Source organism: Canis aureus, chromosome 33 (genome assembly GCF_053574225.1).
Source record: "Canis aureus isolate CA01 chromosome 33, VMU_Caureus_v.1.0, whole genome shotgun sequence".
NCBI classification, from domain to species: Eukaryota; Metazoa; Chordata; class Mammalia; order Carnivora; family Canidae; genus Canis; species Canis aureus.
The window spans coordinates 7,283,435-7,311,177 of record NC_135643.1 but is presented as its reverse complement, the minus strand read 5'-3'; the positions used below and the strand labels follow the sequence as shown (position 1 = coordinate 7,311,177).

General features: G+C 39.5%; 1 protein-coding gene and 1 long non-coding RNA gene across 3 annotated transcripts in view; one reads left to right on the top strand and one right to left on the bottom strand.

Moving 5' to 3' along the window:
• The window catches only part of PLAC8 (placenta associated 8), a 45,651-nt gene extending 21,392 nt beyond the window's left edge, over positions 1–24,259 (top strand). For both annotated transcript variants that reach the window (XM_077882739.1, XM_077882740.1), the window contains 4 exons: positions 13,855–13,996; positions 16,707–16,831; positions 20,551–20,669; positions 23,992–24,259. In XM_077882739.1, coding sequence (XP_077738865.1) covers positions 13,855–13,996; positions 16,707–16,831; positions 20,551–20,655 — 372 coding nt within the window. In that variant the 3' untranslated portion in view covers positions 20,656–20,669; positions 23,992–24,259. The remainder of the gene's footprint in view (positions 1–13,854; positions 13,997–16,706; positions 16,832–20,550; positions 20,670–23,991) is intronic.
• Positions 6–14,019, bottom strand: LOC144304236 (uncharacterized). Its single transcript, XR_013371174.1, has 2 exons — positions 13,775–14,019; positions 6–356 (listed from the first exon to the last, which is right to left on the bottom strand). It is a non-coding gene; the product is annotated as an uncharacterized LOC144304236 (long non-coding RNA).
• Positions 24,260–27,743: the final 3,484 nt, after the last annotated feature.

The following is a 27,743-nucleotide window of genomic DNA, read 5'->3' as shown; positions in this document are numbered from 1 at the left end:
AGCAATGCATTAGTACCTGGATTTATTAATATTAATATAATAGAGTAATACATCAATACTAGCAGTTAATATTAATATGATTATGGGCTGTTCTTCTCAAGAGTGACATGTTCCAAGTCAAGGGAGACAGGTATAAGGTTAGTTATAACAAAGATCTATAACAAATAGATCAAATTAGGATGCTTAAAATGAGCCAAATTCTGAAAGGATTCCTAGCGTTGAGGCCACTCCATGAAATGAAACTTCTAAAGAAAGGAGTTGTAGTCTCTCTTCAAAACTTGTGCCAAGATTTCCATTTCAGTTCCTCCTGTCTCCATTTTTTTCTTTTGCCTGAAATCTTCCATCACTTTCTGCTCCTGTGGGGATCAAAGATGACAGAAAATAAAACAGTTATGTGGTCACTTAGAGACAGGCAGAGCCGCTGACCATGGAAAGGGAACTACAGACTACTCCCTAGTCCCTACCAAATCTAACACAATGCTTTTACATACATTGGGTGCCCAAGAAATATTTGCTGAATTAGATTGGATTTGTAGTTATTTGTAACAGAAAAGAAATGAAAAAGCCAAGGGCCGGGGCACCTGGATGGCTCAGTGGTTGAGCGTCTGCCTTTGGCTCAGGTCATGATCCTGGGGTCCTGGGATCCAGCCCCACATCAGGCTCCCTGGAGGGAGCCTGCTTCTCCCTCTGCCTCTCTGTGTCCCTCATGAATGAATGAATGAATGAATGAATAAATAAAATCGAAAGAAAGAAAAGAAAGAAAGAAAGAAAGAAAGAGAGAGAGAGAGAGAGAAAGAAAGAAAGAAAGAAAGAAAGAAAGAAAGAAAGAAAGAAAGAAAGAGCCCAGGACCATGGGCTACAAAGTGTGCTCTGCAAAGCCACTGGCACGGGAATCTCCCGGGATGCCAGGGTTCTGCCATCGACAGACAGAAAGGAGAGAGTGGGATTAGTTCAGCCTGTGTTCCTCACGCAAGCAGGAGGCCCTGGTATAGGCTGTATCTGTCTGGAGAAAAGGGTACTATTTTTCTAATTCTCACTAAGCTGTGTCTACACAAAAGGGTGACCTTTCTCTCCTTTACACAATAGCACCTTCTGGGTTAGGAGCAGCAGCCGTGAGTGTGCTCGAGGGTCCTCAGTACAGATTCCTGCATCCAAGCCCTGGCCACCTAAATAACAAATTTGGAGAATAATGCCCAGGATTCCACCTTGTAAACAGGTTCTCCAAATGACTTTATGCCAAATAAGCATTGAGGACCGCTGAAGTTGGGAAGCAGGCTTGTAGACAAGGTCTCAGAAATTCTTAGCATCTTTACTGGCACTAGAGAGATTTCAAGGAAGTTGTCTTCTGTCAGGTTTTTTTGTTTTTGTTTTTTAAGATTTTATTTATTTATTTATTTATTTGAGAGAAAGAGCAAGAGAGAGCACAAGTAGAGGGAGGGGCAGAGGGAGAAGCAGGCTCCCTGCTGAGCAGGAAGCCCAGGCAGGCCTCTATCCCAGGACCCTGGGATCTTGATCTGAACTGAAGGCAGCTGCTTAACCAACTGAGCCACCCAGGAGCCTGGAAGTTGTCTTCTGTTATCACCACCCACTCCCCACCCCTCAGCGCCCCCCCCCCCCCACACACACAAACACTGTTGCTCTTCTACCTCAAATACCTAGGTTAAAAACTTTTGGATACTTAGTGGCTGAAGCAAAGAGATTTGTAGTTGCCTGGACATTGTGCATTTGTTACCATTTTAGATTTTGTTGCAACTTCAAGTTCTCTAGAATTTTGAAATATTTAAACCACAGAGAAGCGCACAGGAGCTTATTTGCTTTCACCTCTCAGTTTTGTAAGACCAAGGAGGTAAGGCCTTGAGTAAGAAATCTCATGTGAGAGTTTACAAAACCCTTTTTAAAATAAGATATATCGGTCGGATGAAAGCCTAATGCTGGTTCCCTCTGGCGCTGCTCTCCTGGGCTGGGCCTTCCCCACTGCTGCAGGTCACCTTCATTTAGAGACAAACTTCCTTCCAATACCATGAGAAATCTCTGGGGGCCCGCACTCTCTGCTCAGTTATCTGTGCTAAAAAGTTCACGGAAGCACCTGGGTCCCCACAATTTCCCATATTCAAAAGAGGAAGTCAAAAAGTAATGAAAGAAACAGAAACCTAAAACTTTTTATTATTGGGCTGAAGACTGTAAAGGCCACTAAACTGAGAAAGTAAATTTTGTATAAATTAAGTGGCAGTCAGCATAGGGATATTTTGGATGCAGCTGCTTGCTACAGAATGAATATGCAAATAGACTCCAAAGGCGCTCAGAGAATGTTCAGGTCTCAGGCTGCTGTCAGGGCTAGGGGCAGCCAATTTGAATTCACAAATACATAATAGCATACACTGAAGACAGGCGAAGGAAAGGACAATTCTGTAATTGCAGACGAGTTTTTATTCTGAAATCTTCAGATTGTTCTTATACTAAAATCATAGTGCAGGTTTCTTGAAAGATAAGTGCCTGGGTGGGGCTCAGCGAGTTAAGCTACTAACTCTTGATTTTGCCTCAAGTTGTGATCTCAGTGTCCTGAGATAGAGCCCCCCATTGCTCTGTGCTGGGCATGAAGCCTGCTTAAGATTCTCTCTCTCTCTCCCTCTTCCTGCATTCCTCCCCCCACTCATGCTCACTTTCTGTCTAAAAAAATAAATAAAATCTTTAAAAATATATATTGCTTTTAAAAAAATGAAGAAAGATAAGCTAGTTACATGAGCATGTCTTTCCTCTGAGACAAATTGTAGAAATAGTCATTCATTCAGCTGGTATTTATTGAATGTCAGTTGTGTGCCAGGCATTGGCTAGGGGCTAAGGGAAAAAAAAAAAATACAAAGAGCCATAGGATAATCAGCATAACTTAGCCTTTACAATTTTTTTTAATCACTGTGTTCTTTTTATGTTTCCAAAAATGGGTATTTCGTGTGTTGCTTATAAAAGAAATAAGTGTCCATTGTAATTGTTTAGACAATATACGAATTTATAAAGATAAAAGTAAAAAAAAAAAAATCTATTGGCCAATCACCCAGAGATAGCCAGCTAACACTTTGTTGTATAACACTTTCATATTTTCTTTTCTAATATTTGAGTTTTAAAAGGAATGCCAAAGAAAATGTGAAATTTTTTTAGCATTTCCTGAAAAATATTTCAGTATTTATTTAGTATTTATTTAGTATTTAGTACTTAGTATTATTTAGAAAAATATTTAGTATTTCCTGGCCTTCTTCCCAGGTCCTAAATGTAGGAAGCTGTCACCCAAAAATATGGTTTCTACCATTGGGATACAGGGAAAAACTGGATCTTAGCACTCTGGCGGTCTAAAGGGCCCCGTGAAGGAGGCCATGGCTCAAGTGGGCACCGGCCGGGTCCCATGCACACCGTCTTCGCCCGGCCTCGCACGTTTCCTCAGCGAGAAGGGAGTAGGAGAACGCGGTAGTGAGAACGTTACTGGGCACCTACTGTGTGCCAGGCCCTGTACTAAACTTTCGAGATGCATCAGCAAGAATGGCCCACAGAATTCCCCACCTTTATGGGGCTTCCATTCCAGACTGGAGGCTGACTTTTGCCCAAAGCCAAGCGAACTATTGTGAAAGGCGTGAGCAACAGAATGAAATCACCGGAATTTCTTTACTCCCTTTTCCGTGAGATAGCCAGAGCGAATTTGTTTAGAGAGCTGCGGTTGCGGCCTAGTAAGACAAAAGTGGGCATGTGCCCCGCAGTGGACTCTAGGGCCCACCTAATAGGTGTTAAAATCAGCGAGGTGTGTTGGTTTCTCTGTCTCTCTTCCGGATCGAAAGTAACTCATCAGCCCACAGCAGCTGGTGTAAACTTTTCTCAGTTTCTGCAAAGGCTCGGGGAGACCGGGGGCTGGCACGCGGCGGGGAGGTGGGGGCACGGCCGGCCACCCGGCCCCGCCCCCGGCCCCGCCCGCCCGGCCCCGCCCCCTGCCCGTCGGCCCCGCCCCGGCCCCGCCCCCGGCCGCCCGGCCCCGCCCCCCTGGCCGCCAGCCCCGCCCCCGGCCGCCGGCCCCAGCTGCCCGGCCCCGCCCCCTAGCCGCCCGGCCCCGCCCAGGCCCCGCCCCCCGCCGCCCGGCCCCGCCCAGGCCCCGCCCCCCGCCGCCTCCGCGGGCCGCCTCCTGCAGGCGCGCCCTCCGGCCCTAGCCTCACCTGCTCTCCTCGCGGCCGCCGGGGCAGGCCCGGGAGCCGCCGACCCCTCCCCCCGCCCCGGGGCGTACCTACCCGGCGGTGACGGCCAGGAGCATGTGGGCCGCGGGTGGAAACAAATCTGGGAAGGCCGCCTCCCCCGTGCACCGTCCGCCCTGAAAGCTGCAACACGGGCCCCTGCTGGGCAGGGAGGTTCCAGGGCTTGGCTCAGCCTGACACCCCCCCCCCCCCCGCTCCGGGCCGCCGTGACCTGCCCCCTGGAAGGGCTCCTGAGAGCACTAAATTCCATCGCCTCCGGGGGACGCCTCCTCCCGACACAGACGTCCACGAGCCAGGTCACTCCAGTCAATTACAGCATATTCCTTCGCAAACTTTTCTGTGATATCTACAATGGTCAGCCTCTCTTTTATCGTCAAACAGCAGTAAAAGACCGTTATGGTTTGTTTGGGTTTTTTTTACTAAAGCAAAAATCTAAACCGAAAACCACTCGAATGTATCTTTATAAAAGAGCAAATTTATTTAAATAAATTTAAAATAAGCTTCAACTACACTGGATGTAGTTTATGATATTTTATACAAAAAAGAACTTCTTCAGAATAGTTCCTAAGAATGAGAAGGAAAAGCTAATGATTATTATAATGGCTGTGTTTACATTATCATTATTAGAATTTGGGAATATATTTTAACAGCATTTGTAACCGATAGTTTCTGTATTTTTCACTCTAAATCCTATGGGGCGGGCTCCCCTCTTCCCATGTTCCTTTTTTATGTTTTGTTTTGCTATGTTAAAAATAATTTTAGATTTATGAAAAATGTTGCAAAAATAGCACACAGAGTATAACAAACTTTGACCAGGATATACAGTAAATGGAGCCCTCCCACAAAATGCAGCCATTTGGGAAAACAGCTTGAAGGGAGGCTTCAAAATGCTGCATACGGCGTTGGTAATATAGTGTTGAGCATAGCTACCTCCAAAATGTTAAACATGGAGTTACCACGTTGACCCACAAATCTGACTTCTAGGTATATATCCAGGAGAAGCGAAAACATATGTCCTCACAAAAACCTATACACAAATAGTAATAAGAGCATTATTTGTTAATAATCAAAAAGTAGAAACAACCTAAATGTCCATCAACTAATGAATGGATAAACAGAAAATGGTATAGCCACATAATGGAATATTATTCAGCAGTTAAAAAAGTACTGATACATACTAGAACATAGATAAACCTTGAAAACATTGTGCTAACTGAAGGAAGTCAGTCCCAAAAGACTATACACAGTCTTCTATATCCCCAGGGACATGTTTTATGACCCTCAGTGGATGCCTGAAACTGCAGATAGTACCACACCCTAAATACAGTTTTTTTTCTTATACACACATGCCTATCACAAAATTTAATTTATAAACTAGGCACACTAAGAGATTACCAATGATATTAAAATAGAAACATTATGACAACATACTATAGTAAAAATTATGTGAATATAGTCTCTCAAAATGTTATTATACTGTACCCACCCTTCTTGAGATCATAAAATGCCTATGTGATGAGATAAAGCAAAGGAAATGACGGAGGCATTTGACAGCTCTATGCTACTAGTGACTTGACCATATGTCAGAAGGAAAATGCTCGATGCTCTGCTTCCAGACCTCAGTTGACCATGGGTAACTGAAGCCACAGTTAAGGACTGCTGGAGGGCAGCCTGGGTGGCTCAGTGGTTTAGCGCCACCTTTAGCCCTTGGCCGGGTCCTGGAGACTTGGGATCGAGTCCCACATCAGGCTCCTGCATGGAGCCTGCTTCTCCCTCTGCCTGTGGCTCTGCCTCTGTGTATGTGTATGTGTCTCTCATGAATAAATGAATAAGATTTTTTTTAAAGGACTGCCATATTGTATAGTTCCATTTATATGAAATGTCTAGAATAGGGAAACTAATCTGTTCAGAGCTGGGGAAGGCTAGTCCAGTGGGGAGTGGCTGCTAATGGACATGGATATTTTTTTAAGGGGTGTGTGATAAAAATATCCTAAATTAGATTATAGTGATGGCTGTGCAACTATGAATATATGAAAATTTCTCAAGCATACATTTTAAATGAGTGAATTTTGTAGCACATAAAATAAATTTCAAAAAAGCTTTTTTATTTAATACACAGCGTTTCCGTGTACCCTTCACCCAGCTTTCCTGATTCTTAATGTCTTACATCACCATAGTGTAAATATTGAACCAGGAAATTACTGCTGGTAAACTATTAACTAATTAATTGATAGATCTTATTGAGATTTTACTAAGTGTCCCACTAATGTCTCAGGGAAGAGAAAAGCAATCCCTGCCACCCAGGAGCTGGCCCAGTGTGGCCAGCAAGATGTTGGTATTGCTGCAAGCTGGCCTGGCACTCACGCCAGGTCTCTTTTGGTGCATTGTTTTTTGAGATATGACACCTAACATTATATTAGTTTCAGGTATACAACATAATGTCTTAAAACTCGTATATATTGTGAAACATTCACTACAATAAGCCATATTACAAATTTTTTAGATGAGAACTTTCAAGATTTATTCTCTTAACAACTTTGAAATATACAATACAGTAGTATTAACTGTAATCACTATGCCATTCAATACATCCCCAGGACTTACTTTATAGTTGAAGGTTTGTACCTTTTGACCACCTTTATCCATTTCTCCCACTCCCCACTCCTCACCTCTGCAACCACCAATCTGTTCTCTATCTGTGAGGTTGGTTTGGTTGGTTGGTTGGTTGGTTTTAGAGCCCCACACAAGAGAGATCATACAGTATTTGTCTTTCTCTGTCTGAGTAATACCACCGAGCATAGTACCCTCAAGTTCCGTCCATGTCGTCACTTACACTAGGTTTTGATGTTCTCTTAAACATAAAGAATTTCACAGAAATCATCAACATCAAATAAGCTAGTCTATGATCATGATGGATCAAGATAAAAACACTAGCACTCTACAATCATATTTGGACAAATATTGGAACTTAAACATTATCCAAGCCACAACATACCAAACATTTTCCTTTCCTGGCTAATATGAGTTATTGCTACTGCTTTACCTCTTGCAGGGTTAGCCTTGCACTCCATCAGCACTCCATGTAGGTGAGATCTATCAATATACCCAATTGTAGAATTGTGTTTCACTTTCTGGACCACCTCCATTTCCTTGATCCACCTCCAAATCTACCCAACCAAAAAGTGTTTTCTAATACCCGGCTACTGAATACCACCCGCCTGTCCCCCGGCCACAGTCTCAGTGATGTTCCTTCTCACTTTCTATAGTAAGTAATAAAGCCAACTTGTTTAACTACAGTTGTGTTCTTCATGGTCTGTGGTTGGAGAACATTGACAGTTTCCTTTCCTGTTCCAGGATTCAATTCAGGAACCCAAATTGCATTTGGTCACCATGTCTCTATAGTCTCCTTCCCTCTTGAATATTTCATCTGTTTTTATTTTGTCTTTCATGACTTTGACAGTTTCAAAGAGTATTGACCTGATAATTTGTAGAATATCCGTCCCTTTGTGTTTGTCTGATGGTTTCTTATGAGTGGATTTTGAGTACGTATTTTTGGTAAAATAACACAGTAGTGATGTTGTGTCCTTCAGTGCATGATAATAAACACATAAGTATCCATTTATGAGTCTTGCCTTCAACAAATATCACTGTAGTGGAAACTGGGTGGCTCAGTAAGTTGAGTGTCCTACTCTTGATTTCGGCTTAGGTCATGGTCTCAGGGTTGTGAGATCAAGCCCTTTGTCAGATTCCTTGCTCAGCATGGAGTCTGCTTGAGATTCTCCAGCATCTTTTCAAATAAATTATATGAAGTATTTTGATCCTGAACAGCTTTTTAAAAATTATACTTGGGTACAAATTCAGCATCTTTTCAAATAAATTATATGAAATATTTTGAAAAAAAAAAAAAAGAGATTCTCTTTCTCTGCTTCTGTTCCTCCCCTCACTCTTTCTCTCTCAAAATATATAAATAAAATCCTTTTTTAAAAAAAGAAACAGGTATTATTGTGATGTTTGCCAAATGGTGATAGCTCCATCATTCCTTCTACATTCATTAGTAGGAATTCTATCATAAAAAAGCACTATGCCTTCCCCCTCTTTTTAAAATTTGTTCTTTTATTTATATGAGTATGGAATTATGGATAGCTATGTTGGTTTATGAGTTATAACCCATTATTAACATTATTTTGTTGCTCGAATTGTCCTGGTTTGGCCACTGCGACAGCCATCAGATGGGCTCTGAGATCCTGGCTCTCATTCATTCTTGAGCCCTTTTTGACATATAGGTCAAACGTGTTCAGGATTCTCATATACTTTCCCTGCCCCAGCCCTGGAATCAGCCATTTCTCCAATGAACTCTGGCTCCTTTTTATTGGAAAATGGCCTTTCAAAACCAAGATTTGGGCACAAGGTATATTCAGGAATACTGAACTTTTGTTGCTTCTAGGTCTTCTCCATGGACAGAGATAGGAAACATATTTATGTTTACACACACATCTGTGTGTGTGTGTATGTGTGTAAATAATCATGAGGTTGTACCTCCGATTTCAATCTGACAGCACAGGATTCATACTAGCCCTCCTCCTTTCCTTATTTGCAATTCTTTCTGAGATAGTAAAAAAGCTTAATCTCATTATCCAAAATATACTTATTTGTTCAAGCCTAGCATATATATAATATAAAGAAGTTTCAGAATTGCTAATCCATTCTCTTATGAAAAATAGGTTTACTAACTAGGGTATAATATTTGTTCTTTTCGTCTTTAGACTTACAATACACAGTGAAAACCCTGCTTTCTGAAGTTATTATGGTTACCTTTTTCTTCCTCACTGCCTTCAGTGTGTTTCTAATATTAATTGTAATACAAGTAGGTTAATTTGTTACTGTTTATATTGCATATGGGGTTCCTTCCACGCTCTGGTTGGATTTAATGATACATTTATGTGTTGACTTAACCTGTAGTGTCTTAGCATGATTTAGAGTAAGAGAGATACAAAAAGGTACACTTAAGGTGTCAGCCCATTCCTACCATTCCTTTTCCATTCTCCCATTCTTTTCACCCGATTTACTCTGAACATTACAAATTCATTCATTTCTGGTTTATTCCTTCTGAAATTCTTATGCTATATATGTTTTCTTATACCCCTTTATTCCTTACATAAATGATATCAGACAACAGATACTCTTCTGTACATTTCTTTTTAAACGTAGTATATCTTGGGCAGCCTGGGTGGCTCAGTGGTTTAGCACCTGCCTTCAGCCCAGGGCGTGATCCTAGAGACCCAGGATTGAGTCCCACGTCAGACTCCCTGCATGGAGCTTGCTTCTCCCTCTGCCTGTGTCTCTGCCTCTGTCTCTGTGTCTCTTATGAATAAATACATAAAATCTTAAAAAATAAATAAATAAACTTAGTCTATCTTGGAAACCATTCTATATCCGTTTATAGAGATTATCCTCATTGTTTTTCTTTTTTGATAGCTTCATTAATGCTCTGTTGTATGCATGTACTTTTAAAAAACAAAATTCAACTGAGTAAAATTTAAAGATCTTATGGCTTTTTCTCAATGATTATGAATCAAGCAGCATCCAATCAAACAGTTAGGAAGGAGCTCCAAGGAGCTGTACAAAATGAGAGATTTTTATAGACAGATGGGAGCAGAAACAAGGTCATTATACTAGACAAAAAAGCAAATAAATGATTATGTCAAGGTCACTTTTCTTCAGGGGTTGGCAGGAGTCTATCAGGCAAATTACCTAACAAGTTCAGATTCGGCAATTCCTGACTGGTTTAAGATTCCATTTCTGGGAGGGCTGAAACTAAGTCTCAGGGTGGTGACATGGGATTTAGCATAAGTGATTCCATTTTAGGCCTGTTGTCTTGTTTCTAACAGTACCATAGTTTACTCAACTAAGCACTTGGATTATTTACAATATTTTGCAAAAACCAACAATGCTGCTATAAATAACCTCAGGTGTATATATCTTTACATTGTTGAAGATAAATCTTCGGGATAATTTCTAGAAGTGGGATTACTTCAAATGGTAAGTGCATATGCAGTTATGTTAGGTTTCTTCAAAGTTCCTTCCAAAATGGTTGTATTCCCACCAACATTATTTGAGTGCCTATTTCTTCACAACCTTGTCAAAAGAATACATTGCATACTTTTTAACTTTTGCCAATCTGACAGGCATTTAATTTGCATTGCTTTAATTTTGAGTGAATTTGAATATCTTTTTGATATATATTTTTAGGAGTCATTTTTATGTCTCTTCCTGTGAATTGTCTGTTCCTGCCTTTTTATTATTTTCTCAACTTTGGGGCTTTTAAATGTCTTCTTGTTTTAGAGGGTTTTTAAAAAACACTTAATGTCAGGGCACCTGGGTGGTTCAGTCGATTGGGCGGCTAACTCTTGATTTCAACTCAGGTCATGATTCTGGGGTCCTGGGTTTGAGCCTCATGCTGAGTCTGCTCAAGGATTTTCTCTCCCTTTCCTTCTCCCACCACTCGTCTCTGTCTCTGTTTCTGTCTCTCTCTCTCTCTCTCTCTCTCTCTCTCTCTATATATATATATATATATATATAATTATTATTATATATATTATGTATATACATAAAATAAGTCTTAAAATAAAATAAATACTTAATGTTAAGTTTTGTACTCTTAGTACTTATAATCATTTTATTAAAACTTAAAAAATATGTAGTATTTGCATACTATACTCTCTAATGGGAAGGGAGATACCTAGAGCTACTTTCTGAGAGTGATGATGTTCAACAGATACAAACATTTAAAAGAACATTTTTAAGCTTTTCCTACTTCCTAAAAAAAAAATTAAACTAGTTTTATCTTCGTCCAAAATAACTGAGCATTCTTTCTATGAGACCATGTGCCAAGACTCAGGGGACAATCTGTGAGAGTGGACCTGGATAATTTATAATTAGCTATGATGAAGCCTGGGCAGATTTAGACATGTTTGAACCATTCTCACACGATACACTTTCAGTTGCGTGGAGAAATATCCAAGACATTACCCTGTTTTTAAAACTATTCCTGGTCTCATATACTGCATAGCTCCCTTCTTGTTCAAGGGAACTAGCTAAGTGTTAACTAAGCAATGAGATCTGTAAAGAAATTAGCTAATTCAAGAAATAGAAATGTGTAAAACAATATGGAACAACTGAGGTACTTTGTTTATGGAACTGCTCTCTCTATGCAGAAAATAATGTAAAAAAGGCAAATAGTATAATGACAACGCCTGAGTACCTCGAGGCACTGTATTTTCAATTTCAGTGTGTGTTTGGGTGTGTGCTTTTCAAAACATGTCCTGAATTTTGAAGTGGAAATGTGTTACATCCCAGGGCCCAGCACACTGTAAGGGAATCAAGTATATTGTAAGTATTTAATTCAATGAGGCTGTGTACCTTTATAAGCCCAACATTTAGCTTGATGCTAAAGGAATAAATATGAAAAGAGGGCTCCAGGTCTCAAGGAGATCACAACAAACCAGTGACAACACCACACTACACTAAGCAATAATGATGGAGTAGGAGTCGAAAGCTAAGAGGCAAAGGGAAGAAAAGGGTCTGTGGAATGAGCCTCAGAAAGATATGAACTCCACAGTTTACTTAAATTTCCAGAGTGTCCATTTCTTTATCAACTCAATAAAGATAATAATTCCCATGGGACACGTAGGTAACTCAGTCAGTTAAGTGTCTGTCTCCAGCTCGGGTCATGATCCTGGGGTCCTGGGATCAAGCCCTGCATGGGGCTCTCTGCTCAGCGGGGGCCTGCTTGTCTCTCTCCCTGTCCCTCGTGTGCTCTCTCTCTCAATCTCTCTTAAATAAATAAATAAATAAATAAATAAATAAATAAATAAATAAATAAATAAAATCTTTTAAAAAATCAGGATTTGAGCAAGGATACTCTTACTCCAAATCTAATCTATGTTCTATGACCCCACACTGCCTCTCATGATAGAAATTAGAATTAACCTCACAAAACGAACTTAATAATACATTTTGTGGAGACCTACTATTAGAACTTTCCCCAATGTGTGTCAAAAGGCTCCCAAGCCAGTACTGAGTGGGGGACACAGGCTCCAGGTAAATTTGAAGTGAAGAGCCAGCTTGGATACAAATAGATTAGAGAGGACTGCTATGATATTATGGTTTATAATAAGAAATATATGGTTTTCATCCCTGTTCATGGCACAGAGCTTCTAAAATCTCTGGAATCTCTTAACTGATAAGAAGCTCTTAACTGGTAAAAGTGTTCTCTTTTTTATACCCAGACCCTCTCAACTACTGAGGAGTTTATGCTCAAGAAGCAACTTTTGGAAAGCCCTTGAGGATGGGGCTGATTGCCAAGGGAACCAACCTTGTGATTAGAGGCTTGGAACTTTCAGCCCTAGCTCTCAGACTTCGAGGGCAGGAAGAGGGGGCTGAAGATTGAACTCAGTTACCAATGGCCAATGGTTTAATCAATGATGCCTAATGCAATAAAGTCCCAAAAGGATGGGGTTCAGGGAGCTTTTGGGTTAGGGAGCCAGCAGTAGCAACCCCAAATTTCACACATTCTGAATTTATAATATCTCTTCATCTGTTCATTTGAATCCTTTAGTATCCTTTGTAAAATACCAATAATCTAGTAAGTGAACTGTTAAATTGTTCTCTGGAGTGCTGTGAGCCACTCTAACTAATTAATTGAACCCGAGGAGGGGTCATGGGACCCTCCAGTCTATAGCTGGTAACCCAAAAGCACAGGTGACAACCTGGGCTTGTAACTGGCCTCTGAAGTGGGGAGGTAGGAGCAGTCCGAGCCTTTCACCTGTGGAATCTGACGCTCTCTCCTATAGACAAGTGTAGAATTGAGTTGAATTGTAGGACACTCCAGCTGGTATTGCAGAATCGCTTGGTGTGGGAAAAACTATCACACATTTGGTGAGCAGAAGTGAAGTAGATTATTCCATGGGTAGACAGAAAACAGGGGAGGGTTTTTTTTTTTTTTCACAACTGCCAATCAGAAATAAATCCAAAACAAAAAGGAATTTTAAAAATGAGCCAGAGGGGAAAGGTGTGTGTTCACAGTAGTTGAGGATGGTACAATTTTAGAGAAGCCCATTTTCTGCAATTCACTCCTTTTTTTTTACAAAAAAAAAAAAAAGATTTTATTTATTTATTCATGAAAGACACAGAGAGAAGCAGAGACTTAGGCAGAGGGAGAAAGAAGCAGGCTCCCTGAGGGGAGCCTGATGCAGGACCCCCAGATCACACCCGGAGCCGAAGGCAGACACTCAACCCTTGAGCCACCCAGGTGTCCCAATTCACTCCTTCCGACTACTATTAGGAGTTAGTCATTCATTCCCCTGTCTTCATTCACCTGTATAAAAACAGCAGCAATAACTCGCTTTTGCTCCCTTACTCCAAGGGAAGCAATTTTTGCTCTGACCACCTCAGTGAATCCCTTCCCCCAGTGACCTCTGTCCCCAGGGGAGGGGAGAGAGAAATTATGTTCTTTGAATAAGCAAGCAACTTAATCTAAATTATCTCACTTGGCTGTGAAGCGGAATGCCTCAACGCAGATTTCCAGGAGCCACCTGGAGTCCACTTACACCAACTTTTCCCTTTTCAGACTACTGCCATTGAAGATCCTGCATTGAAAATGCAAGCACAGTCACCAGTGGTCATTGTGACTCAGCCTGGATGTGGTCCCATGCCACAAACCTCCAACTGGCAGACAGGCATGTGTGATTGCTTCAGCGACTGCGGAGTCTGTAAGTGCTGGGTAATGCCCCTGTAGTTGCCTTGGAGGCTAATGACCAAAGGCCAAAGCTTTCCCTCATTCCTCCCTTATGGCATAGTCAAGGTTCCTGGCCTATTACAGGGCATCTGGCATGTCAGGCAATGAATGGTAAGTAAAGATAAAAGGCTTGTGCTGATTATAGTTCATTTTTCACCAACACATCAATCAATAGTCTTTCTTTTAAAATAAGTTCTGGAATTAAGATAATAGTAACAAAGCTGATGATTCTCACAATGAATGGGTCTGGTCTAATGATTGATTATAAATAGAACATACATTAAAATAAAAGGACATTTCCAGTTTACCTTGATCTAAAAAAAAAAAAAAGAAGAAGAAGAAGAAGAAAAGGGAAAAAGACTTGTTATATATAAACTCATTACTTTAGAGTTACATTGTGCCCAGTACACAAGGGATAGTATTCATCCATGGTTTCAACATGAGCTCAGTGAAAAACTATTTTAATTAATACATTTAGGTTTTTATACACCTGAGTACAAAGAATTCTAAAGGCAGTCAGCTTCTCCTCAGGAAAAGAATCTCTGACTCTGCTTCATTTCCTTTTTGTGAGATCTCTCCAAGTAAAACAGGGGAAAGTAAATTTGGGGGTGGGATGAGGATGTCAGAGAGGACCAAAGAGGTTAGTTCTCAACCAGGAAACAAACAAGTCTGCCTATGAAAAAATTTGCTTTGAGAGGCCCCCGGGTGGCTCAGTCAGTTAAGTGTCAATCTTCAGCTCAGGTCATGATCTGGAGGTCCTGGGATTGAGCCCATTGGCTCCCTACCTAGCAGGGAGTCTGCTTCTCCCTCTTCCCCTGCTGCTCTGCTCCTGCTCTCTCTCTTTCAATAAATAAATAAAATAAAATAATTTGCTTTGAGGTGTATTTGCCTGTCTCAAGTCTACAGAGTGTTATGAGACAAGCAAAGAAAATATATTAACCTAAAGGTTAAAACTTACCAGTGAAAATGAAATTTGGAATCAAGTTGACCCCTGCACAACAGAGTTGTTCAGTTTGAACTGCACTGATCTGCTTATTTGCAGATTTTTTACGGTACAGTGCTATAAAAGTATTTTTTCTTCCATATGCTTTTCTTAACATTTCCTTTTCTCTAGCTTACTTTATGGTAAGAATATAGTATAGAATACATATACAAAATATGTATCAGTCAACTGTTTATGTTATTGGTGAGACTTCCAGTCAATAGTAGGCTACTAGTTGTTAAACTTGAGGGGCATTAAAAGTTACACAGAGAGTTTTTGGCTGTACAGGGGGTCAATCCCCCTCCAAACCCCCAGATTGTCCAAAGGCCAACTGTACATTAAAAACCACAGAGAGAAAAAATTACCTAGAAAATGGAACGATGGGTTTGTTTATTGGCTCTCATTGCCTTACTGGATGACCTGGGGTGATGACTTACACATCTCAAGACATTAGTTCAACATGTACAAGTCATAGTAATACTAGACTAGCTACATTGCTAAAACCCTACAAAGATGAATATTTTAATCCTCCAATCCCTTGTATTATCACCCAAATAAGTGAAAAACAAGTTATAATATAAAGTTTAATTGCTTAATGGCAGGACTTCTTAATTGCAGACCTGACCAAATCACTCTCCCTTCTTAAAATATTTTGGCGATTCCTCATGACTTTCATGACCAACTCCATGCCCTCATACTTCATCATCCAGTCCCTAACCTGCCTGCTCCTCCAACTTTATCCCCATCCCATCCAGCCATGCTGAATGAACACCAGCCACTGCCAAGACATGCCAAGTGATCTCAAAGAGGATCTTCTCCCTTTTGTCTACCTGCAAAGTTCTAATCATCTTACAATATTCACATCAAGGAGCATATCCTTCCCAGAGCCTTTTGGGGCCTCATTCTGTGGGTGACCCCTTGACATCTTGAGTAGATTTCTGCTGGAGAGTTTTTTTATATTATTACCTGACTGCCCTACTAGCTAGACTTCAGACAGCACCACTCAGTTCTGAGAATAATCTCTGAGAGGCACGTGGGTGGCTCAGTTGGTTAAGTGCCTACCTTAGGCTTGGGTCATGATCCCACTGTCCTGGGATCAAGTCCCACATCTGGCTCCCTGCTCAGTGGAGAGCCTGCTTCTCTCTCTGCCTCTGATTGCCACTCCCCTTGCTTCTTCTCTCTCTCTAACAAATAGATACAAAAAAAAAATCTTAAAAAGAATAATCTCTGGGACATGACTAGATTTCTTTTTTTTTTTAAGATTTTATTCATTTATTCATGAGAGACACAGAGAGTGAAGCAGAGACATAGGCAGAGAGAGAAGCAGGATCCCTGCAAGGAGCCCAATGTGGGACTCGATTCCAGACCCTGGGATCACGCCCTGAGCCAAAGGCAGATGCTCAACCACTGAGCCACCCAGGTGCCCCTATGGCTAGGTTTCTGTGAGCCATTCAGTAGATGAATGAAGGCAGTACTACAAAAAGGATGTATACTTTTCAAAGTGTGATGATACCTGAAATGGTTGGGTGGGGAGAAGGGAGAAGCCAATGCAATGCTGAGCAAAAGCATTGAGGTTGGACTTGGCAGCAGGATGTTTGGCCAAGGCCTCATGAATGGGACTGACAGTAATGAAAGCAAATTAGCTTTCGAAGGTGGCAGGAACAGGGTGGAGTAACTGGTGCCTCTGGCTTCCTGTGTCTAGGTCTCTGTGGCACATTTTGTTTTATGTGCCTTGCCTGTCAAATTGCAGCTGACATGAATGAATGCTGTCTGTGTGGGACATCTGTCGCAATGAGGACCCTCTACCGGACCCGATATGGCATCCCTGTGAGTCTCTTATGACACTGTACCATTTAAACATGCATCCACACTCAAAATAATCGTTACAAATCTGCAAGCCCTTTGATGGTGTCCATGACCTGAATTTGATTGGTAGGTGTTTCCTAGCATGTGCAGCCTTGTGCTCCAGCAATAGATTCTTTGGTTACATGACCTCCTTCTAGGTTTCTATTAAAGACCTTAGAGCATAAGCAACTGTTGTAACTGCAATGTCTATCATACAAGCACGGGGCTTACTCAGAACCTAGCATGCCCCAAGCGCATTACAGAGGACGCTTCACTGAATTCTCAGACCACATTTTACAGATGAGGACTTTAAAGTCTTAAGGGGTTTGGGTAACACTGCCAAAGATACGCACTAGTAGTAGAAGTTGTCACAACTCTGACTTTCCATGCATACGCATTCCATTATTGCCACAAGCTGCACCTCATGTAGCAGGAGGATGTGTTAGGGCTCGCCAGAGAAACACAACCAAAAGGAGATATACAGATGATGTAGAAAAACATAGATCTATAAATAGAGAGGGAATTTTTTAAGGAACAGGTTCATGTGATTGTGAGGGTTGGCAAGTCCAAAAAAAACCAGAATAGGCTGGCGGGCTGGGAAGACTTCAATTCTGAAAGCAGCGTGCTGGCAGTATTTCTTCTTGATCTGAAAATGTCAATCTTTTTCTATTAAGACCTTCAACTGATTGGAGGAAGCCTACCCACATTACAGAGGATAATCTACTCAGGATCTACTGATTTAAACGTTACTCTCATTTCTATTTCATATAATAGAACTGTCCAATCTGTACTCTTTTATCTAACTTATTTTACTTAGTATAATTATTTTGAGATCCATCCAAGTTGTTAAGTGTTCTTAACACAGTAAACTAAATTAGGGGGAAGAGAAAATATTTGGATGGCAAATAAGCATGTAAAAAGATATTCAACATCATTAGTCATCATTAGAGAAATGCAAATGAAAACCACAATGAAATATGACTATGGGAATGGCTAAAACTAATCAGCCTAACCACATTAAGTGTTGCCAGATATGGAGGAACTGAAACTCTCATACAATACTTGTGGGAATGTAAAATGCAGTTCCTTAAAAAGTTAAACACACCTACCATTTGACCCAGCCATTCTACTCCTAGATATTTACTCAAAGAAATATATGTTCATACCAAGACTTGTATCAGAGCGATTTGGCTTGTAACAGCCCAAACTAAAAACAATCCAAATGTTCCCCAGCAGGTGAATGGATAAATAAGGTGTGATATATCCATATAATGGAACAGTACTCAGGAATAAAAAGGAATGAATTATTGATATACACAAAAACTTGGATGAATCTCAAAATGAATATAATTTTAAGTTGTGGGTAAAAAATTAGGGGTCATTACTAATTGGAGAAATATTTGCTGTGGCACATCTATAGGGAATACAAGGAATCAGAAAAGACCCATGCAGCAAGAAGACGTAAAGCAGTAAATAAAGAAGAGGGGGGGCACCTGGGTGGCTCAGTGGTTGAGAACCTGCCTTTGGCTCAGGACGTGATCCCAGGTCCTGGGATTGAGTCTTGTATCAGGCTTCCCACGGGGAGCCTGCTTCCCCCTCTGCCTGTGTCTCTGCCTCCTTGTGTGTGTCTTTCATGAATAAATAAGTAAAATCTTTTAAAAAATATTCAGTGAATACCAAACATAAAACTTTGGCTATCTCATTAGTGAGAGCAATTTAGATTTCTCTGCTGTGTCTTTACCCTTTATTCTTTCTTCCAGTATGTATGTGTTAAATCTTAGGGAGTCTGATCTCTTGGAAGAGAGGAGAAGAACTGCCCCCACTTACCTCACCCCTCTCCTCTCCTCTCCTTGGGCCCCAAAGCCCACATCAGTGTCCCCTGTTACATTCAGTTGCATGCTGTATCGCTGGGCAGAGCCACAGCTGGCAGCAAGGGGCTGGGTGCTTAGGTTTCAGTTCATCTCCTGTCTTCTACTCCCCAGTTTCTTCTTCCTCCTTTCTGAGTTCCAGGGTTTTGAGTCCGGGATTTATCAAATGCCCTGTCCGTGACCCTGTTAGGTTTCAGGTTCCCTAGCTCTGTTTTACTTTCTCCATCAATGAAATCCCATTGGCTCCCTATTTAAAAAAAAAAAAATTGCTCAAAATTTCTGGCCCACTGAATAACCCCATTCCTGTTTTCTAGTATAGCTTTAATTTATTTACCAAAGCTCTATAAGCATATAGTTTAATTTTAGATTATCTAATTTTTGTTAAGAAAAATAGTAATCCACAGACTTCTCTTTCCTACTGCCTCCTTCCCAGAGCTCTGCCGGTATTTTCCTCCACATCTCCAAATCATAGACTTGTATTGCTACTTTTTGAGTTTTCAGTTGCCTATAGACCTTTGAGTTTTCAGTTGCCTATAGATAGGGTACTGTCTATAGAACTCCCACTATAAAAGAGAAGAACTTAGTTCTGTTCCCACACACACACAGATATGCACCCTCCCCATACCCATTCCTTCCAACATAGGCACATATAATTTGGGTTAAATCCATATTTGGGAGATGCCTGGGTGGCTCAGCACTTAAGCATCTGCCTTCAGCTCTGGGCGTGACCCTGGAGTCCTGGGATCAAGTCCCACATCAGACTCCCTGCATGGAGCTTGCTTCTCCCTCTGCCTATGTCTCTGCCTCTCTCTGTGTGTCTCTCATGAATAAATAAATAAAATCTTTTAAAAAAAATCCATATTTGGTACTTATATTATGAGACCTATGTTTGCTCTTCAGAGTTGAGTCACGTAGTGAACTATGTATGATTGCTTTTTCTGCTGAACTTTGTTTTTCCTGGTTTTAATAATTCTTGGTGTTTCCATTAGTAGTTTTCCACTTACTTATGAGTAAGTAACCCCAAAACTCGTTCCCAGTTTTCTAACTCTCTTTCCAACACATTCAACACATTGGATATCCTATCATTTTTATCTTCTCAATGAAATCACTCCCTGACCTCCTACTACCCTTGGAACTAATGGTTCTTTATTTGTGGTGCTTAGCTCTTGCCCTGGAATCTCCTTCAGCATCACCCTGGAGATTATAGTCACTTCTCTCCTGTGTTAGGCTCCTGTTTCTTACATACCACATCTTCCTCTTTCTTGGTTTCCTCCCTCGTTGTGGTGGCAGTATCCTCCAATAACTTCCTGAGACACAGAAGAGGTGTGGAAGAAAATAATTTTGAGATTTTACTTGCTGAAACTCTTGGTTTTTCCCTCATACTGACAGTTTGGTTGATTGATATCCTCTATATTCAACATTACAAAGTATAGGAAAACATTTAATGTCATCAAAAGAGGAGTTACATGGAAAAGTCAATTAACACTTTTCTAAATATATCCATCCAAACTCTGAATTCGAAGAATCAGTTCCAGGACACCTGGGTGGCTTGTTGAGCATTTGCCTTTGGCTCAGAGCATGATCCTAGGGTCCTGGGATTGAGTCCTGTATTGGGCTCCCCACAGGGAGCCTGCTTCTCCCTCTGCCTATGTCTCTGCCTCTGTGTCTCTCATGAATAAATTTTTAAAAATTTAAGAAAAACAAAAACAAAACCAAAACAAAACAAAGGATCAGTTCCTTCTGCCTCTCTTCAAAGTGTCTTGAAAATCCGTATATCTTCATTTCCAAATAGGTGGGATTTTAAATTTCTACTTCTTTTATATTTTCAAACAGGGATCCATTTGTGATGACTATTTGGTGACTCTTTGCTGTCCTTATTGTTCTCTTTGCCAAATCAAGAGAGACATCAACAGAAGGAGGGCCATGCGTACTTTCTAAAAAAAAAACTAATGGTAGGTCCCAGAATCTGGGTTTTGTTTGAAATATAATAAGGGCTTTGTAAATTATGCATTATTTTGAGTAATGATCCAATAATAACAATTCTTTAGGTCTCTCAAATGTTTTCTTAATATAAAGATTGATTTAGTGTCTTCTTATGAAGAAGATAGCTGTATTACGTTGCTTGGGCCATCATAACAATTTTAGCCTGAGTGGCTTACACAATAAGAATTTATTTCTCACAGTTATGAAGGCTGGGAAGTCCAAGATTATGGTGTGGACCAATTCAGTTCCTGTGAGGGCTCTCTTCCTAGTTTACAGATGGCTACCTTTTCAATGTGTCTTCAAATAGTAGAGAGAGTAAGGTCTGGTCTCTCTTCTTACAAAGACATTAATCCCATTGGGTGGGGGTGCTGCTGACCTTATTTCAGACCTAATTATCTCCCAAAGGCTCTATCACCTTATACCCTCACAGTGGGAATTAGGGTTTCAACATGTGAGTTTTGCAGGGGGCACAAACATTCAGTCTATAATGAAGTCTACAATAGCTTTATGTTTTGAAACCATATTTTAGTAAATAAAGGATGGTGACTTTTCTAGACTTCTCAGAATTCTCTTGATCCATTAATGAGGCACTTACCACTTGTAAAATGCCAGAGTGTGGTAAGATACAAAAGAAGCAGAAAACATGCCCTCTACTAAGACAATCGAATTGACAAAAGAAATTGTTAAATAACTATAAAGTAGTAGAGCAGATGAAAATTACATGTTTTGTAATATTTGAAGTGCTTGCAGCATAAAGCATCTATCAAGAATGAGGGGAAATTAAATAGAAAAATCCTATTGGAAAAAGTGAACTCTGAAAGGGGTGGATATAGAATATAGAATATTTGGAAATGTTTTATAGAATCTGAACTTCTGAAAATCAATCAAATCATTTCCAATTAATTTTTCCAGTATTCTCAGAATTAGCTATTAAATAGAAACAAACATGATTTTGTCAGTCTCTTATAGAATGTATTGTGAGTATGGGAAGGAAGCATTATTTTTCCATTCTTTGTAATATCCTATTTCCTTTCTCAAGTGAATGAGAACTCTGTATAGGTTAACAAGTATAACTCATGGATGATATGTTTTAAAGTGTCATTTATTTGGCAAATAATGTATCAAAGTACCTAGTCCTATGCAGGACAATGCTAGGTGCTGTGGGGAACAAAAATAAATAAGCTAGCCCTCTTGCATTTAGAGACTTTATACTCTGAAAGAGGAGATTAGACAGCTTTTAAATAAAATGATGAGTTTGTCTAATGCCTTTGGACCAAGTGTTATTTTATGTTCAGAGGAAGAAAAGATCATTTTCTGTTAGATGTGTAAATGAAAGGTTCTTGAAAGAGTGTTTTTTTAATTCTAAAGAGGACATGAGTATTAAGGTCACAATAGGAAATAGATGGCACTCAAATTGTAATAATACAAAGATTTAATGAAGACCACTTACAATACAGGTGTCGGTGGGAGGTCTAGGGAAATGACAAGGGATGGTCCCAGAGCCTAGGCTGACAACATTTAAACTGTAACCACTTTACCACCCCTAGGCCTCAGGAGTTACCGAATCCCAAAGGAGTGAGCTATGAGGAGAAGGCTGCCCTGAGAGGAATGGTAACCTCTCAACAGGAAGTAGGCAAGAGGAAAAGTACCTGGATCTCACTTTCTGAGGTTCTTCTAGGCTTCCCACTGTTTGAACCCACTGGTTGGCAGAGGGCAGGAGAGTGTTGCTGTAGTCTACAACAGGTCAGCCTCCCAGGACACACAGCAGTGCAGACAAGGATGGAAATGGATCAGATGGGGGCAAACATAAGATCTCTGACATAAGATGTGACTGTTATTAATAGAAATTGATATTGCTTCTAATCAGCAAAGTTAGTGAAAAAATAGAAGCAAAGAAAGGAAAAACATCTTTATGAGCTTAGGTCCATCCAACTTGGCAGGAACATATAAGTAGGAAAATCACAAGAAAAGACTTTAAAAGTGAGTTGGGGTATACAATACAATGAAACTAGGCTAATGACTTGGTCTTTTATTTGGAAAGCAGTGAGAGTTATTATAGGCTTTATGTAAGGGAGTAACATAGAACTATACTTTAGAAGAATTAATCAAATAGTGGTTTATAGCACAGACTGGACAGGATGAGGTCAGAAGCAAAGATGCAGAAGCAAAGGTACAATGCAGTCAGAAGTAAAGACTAGCTCAACACCATTTAAATAAATACACAACACAGGTCAGATGAAATCTATACTCACATATCCATAATGAATCCTGACATCTGAACTTTTTTTCTTTAGCCTCAGAGAAATAATCTTCCTGAACCTTTGAATTGGTTTGAGGTAAAAATGCCTTGGTGATCCTGACTCTGGCTCATTACTTTGAACCCTGCATTATTCATCAACTGTGAAACTTTAGATCTACAAATACCTGAAATGGGAGAATCAAGAGACAAAGATCAATAAATAACATGATTTATGTTTTAAAAAAATAGGTTGAGGGGTGCCTGGGTGGCTCAGTCAGTTAAGCATCTGACTTCAGCTCAGGTCATAATCATGGGGTCCTGGGATTGAGCCCTGTGTCAGTTTACCCTGCTCAGTGGAGGAGTCTCTCTGTCCTTTTCCCACTTGTGCTCTGTCTCTTTCTCAAATAAATAAATTAATTAAAAAATAAATAGGTTGAAAGAAAGGGACATAGGACCCAACTGAAAAAGCTCCCAGTTGTGAACACTGGAACCAGTGATGTCATGTTAATAGCATGTACCCCTGAAATGATGCGATGAGAATGACACTGTACCTTTGTGATCTTCCCCTCAAGACCTCATAACTCCAGTCTGACCAGGAGAAAAACATTAGACAAATCTAAACTAAAGCATAGGTATTCTGCAAAACACCTGACCAGTAGTTGACAAAACTGTCAAGGTCATCACAAATAAGGAAAGTCTGAGAAACAGTCACAGTGTAGAGGAACCTATGGAAACATGATGACTAAATGTAATGTCCTAGACTGTATGGGATCCTGGAACAGAAAAAAAGGACATTAGGTAAAAACTGAGAAATCTAACTAAAGTATATTCTTTGATTAATGATATTCTGTATCAACATTGGCTCCATTGTAACAAACCTATCTTAGTAAGATGTTAACTGGTAGGGAAATCAGTGCAGGGTGTATAAGAACTCTCTGTACTACCTTTGCAACTTTTTTGTAAACCTGAAATGATTCTAAAATTTAAAGTTCATTGAAAATAAAAATGTAGATTGAGACAATTCAAACCTTTTCTTTGTATGTCCCTTATAGGTGAAAGATCTTACCAAAGCAACAAAAATCAGCAGGCACCTCTTCAGCTTGAGTCCTCTGCCTTTTGCAACTGAAATATGATAGATCTGCTTAATCACAATCGATGGGGTAAAAAAAAATGGATTTTGATTTATTTTAAATGAACGTGTTCCCTTAGTTTTGCTAAATGGTCCAGCTTAGTTTCTCGCTTTCATGTTATCAAATTTTCTGGCTTATGAATTTTGTTACATTTGGTATGTAAACAAAATAAAAGATTTTGCTAACAAGGTTCTATGCTTCTTTGCTCTCCATGTCTTTATGTCATTAATTTTAAGGGTCAGTCTTATACTTTTGTTCTTATGATTTGGTTTCTCTATAGGAGATTTTGGTCCACAGCAACTCAGTTCGCTTTCATCTGAGAAATTTGAGACAGAAAAAAAAAAAAAAAAGACTACAGATAACTATTATAAGACACTTACAATACATTTAGCTAATACTTTCTGCTCCTTATCATGTTATCTGTATTATTAATGCCAACAAAGTAAGAACACACTATGTCCTGCTTCCCAGCTGCATACCTGATAGGTTCCTTGTGTTGATTTTTGTTTTCTTCTGAATAGGAAGTATTAGGACAAGTAATAAAAATTCAATGATTAAATTCAGTATGACCCAGTTTTGATTAAATATTGATGTTAAATGAAAGAAGCAATATTTTTTTCCACATGTATTATTCTATGTGTTCCACATGCATCATTTTGCCCTGATGAAAATCTCACTCCCCAGTCTCCTTTGGTTCTCCTCCTACCCTTGAATCCATTTCTTTTGTTGGGGTAGGGGGAGGGGAGGCAAAAGTACTGTATAGGTTTATTGCGAAATTTCAGAGACATCAAATGTAAAGGCACCTGGATTTCAACGTATTCAGCAAACTTGAGTGCTCTGCCCTTTCTTGTACTTGCTTCATGAGTTTAGATGCTTTGCAAGGTTCTATCTGGGATCCACTCCTTTCATATCTCATGCTTTTCTTAATGTCATCTACCCCTATGGCTTCAACTGCCTCCTAGATGTCAGCGATGACTGTATTTCCAGTCTCCTGCTTACAATGGATGTTCTGAATGACTCTTCAGCTGCCTACTAATCGAGTCCATCTAGATGTCCCCTAGGCCTTCTCTACCCAACATGTCAAACAATATCACCACTTACTCAGTTGTTCAAGATGAGAAATCTAAGTATCAATGAGTCCTGAATTGACTAATCACCCCTTCTCCCTTCTCCTCACATCTAATCAGACACTGGCTTCTGTCACATAAACTCCACTTGATACCCCCAATGGATGATCTATTTACTTTGTTGCTGTATCCCCAGTTCCAAGAACAATGCCTGACACCTACTAGATACCTATTCTACTCAAATCATTTACTAAACGAGTCAATCTGTCCTCTTCTGTCTTCAATGCCATGGATGTAGTCAAACCCTCAGGATCTCTTTGGAAAATCAGGTACATAGCTCCTGAACTAGTTGGCCCGCCTCTAGTAACTAGAGCTCCTGTTACCCTCTTTCCAATCCATCCTATAAACTGCCTGCCACAAGTTAAACTGTGAATATTCTAAAAAAAGGATCCCAAATTTTCCCTGCCCCCATAATATAGCCTCAGGTTTAGCCCATTCTCCTGCCACTTCTTCACTTTTAAAATTTCCTTTTACTACCTTCAACACACATTTTAAAAAATTTAAATTCCAAAAAATAAATAAATAAAAATAAAATAAATAAAAATTTAAATTCCAACTGTTCATTGAGGTATATAGGAAAGCAATTGACTTACTTGTATATTAACTTTGTATTCTACAACTTAGCTGTATTTGTTTTTTAATTCTAGGAAATATTTTTGGCTGATTCCTTAGGATTTTCTATGTAAACAATCACTGTGAATTAAGTTTTTGCCTCCTTCTCAATCTGTGTTGTTTAATTTTCTTTTTTGGTCTCATTGAATTACTTAGGACTTTTGGTATGATGTTGAGTAGGAGAAGTGAGGGCAGATGATTCCTTATCTCAGGGGAAAGAATCTGGTTAGCTAGTTCCTCATTATGAAATATGTTAGCCATAGAGGGTTTTTGTAGATTCCTGATTTTAGGGAGAAAGAATCAAGTAATCTAGTTTCTCGCTGTTAATATTATATCAGTGATAGGCTTTTTTGTAGATGTTATCAAGTTGAAGAAATTCCCTCTATCTCTAGTTGAGTTTTTATCATGCATAGGGAGTGAAATTTGTCAAAGGCTTTTTTCTATACCTATTGATATGATCATATGATTTTTCTTTAGCTTGTAGATAGGAGATTATATTATTTTCAAATGTTGGAAGAGTCTTGCCTACCTCGAACAAATCTCATTTGGCTGTGATATATATTCTCTTTACATATTGCCAAATTTGATTTGCTAATATTTTGTTAAGAATTTTTACATCTGTGTTCATGACAGATATGAAACTGCAGTTTTCCTCTCTTGTAATATCTTTATCTAGCTTTGGTTTGAGGGTGATGTTAACCTCACAGAATCAGAAAGTATTTTTTGGAATAAATTGTAGAGAATTGGTGTGATTTCTTTCTCAAATGTTTGATAGAATTCATCAATGAACCCATTTGGCTTTAGTGCTTTCTATTATCAAAGGTAATTATTGATTCAACTTTTTTGATATAGGCTTATTCAGATTGTTTATTTCTTCTTGTGTAAGTTTTGGCAGATTATGTCTTTCAAAGTGTTGATCTATTTCATCTAGGTTACCAAATTTATAGGCACAGAGTTTTCATATTATTCCTTCATTATCATTTTACTTTTCATTGGATCTATAGTGATGACCCCTTCCTTTCACTTCTGATACTAGTAATTTGTGCCTTCTCTTAATTAGCCTGGCTAGAAGCTTACCAATTTTACTGATCTTTACAAAGAATCGGCTTTTAGTTTCATTGACTTTTTAAAACTAATTTCCTGGGGAGGAGAGTGGGGAGATGGGGTAACTGGGTGACAGGCACTAAGGAAAGCACTTGGTGGGATGAGCTCTGGGTGTTACACTATATGTTAGCAAATTGAATTAAAATAAATAAATAAATAAATAAATAAATAAATAAATAAATAAATAAATAAATGTTAATGTTTGTCTTGAAAAAAGAAAAGTCAACCTAATCCCCCCTCCCAAATAAAATAAAACTAATTTCCTATTTTTAATTTCACTGACTTATGCTCTGGTTTATTCTAACTTTTATTGTTTCTTTTCTTCTGCTTACTTTGAGTTTTAATTTCTAGTTTCCTAAGGTGGAAGCTTAGATTATTGATATTAGATCTCTCTTCTAATATATGCTCTGCTTGTACAACATCCCACAGATTTTGAGAAGTTGTATTTTCATTTTCATTTATTTCAAAATATTTTTGAATTTCTTTGGAGATTTCTTCTTTGACACATGTGTTATTTGTGTATTTATTTATTTATTTTAAAGATTTTATTTATTTACCCATGATAGACATAGAGAGAGAGAGGCAGAGACACAGGCAGAGGCAGAAGCAGGCTCCATGCCGGGAGCCCGACTCAGGAGTCGATTCCGGGACCCCAGGATCCCGTCCTGGGCCAAAGGCAGGCGCTAAACCGCTGAGCCACCCAGGGATCCCCTGTTTTGTTTAAACCCCAAAAGTTTTGGGATTTACTAGCTATCTTTTTCTTATTGGTTTCTAGTTTAGTTTCATTGTGGCCTGAGAGCATCCACTGTATGATTTCTATTCTTTTTAATA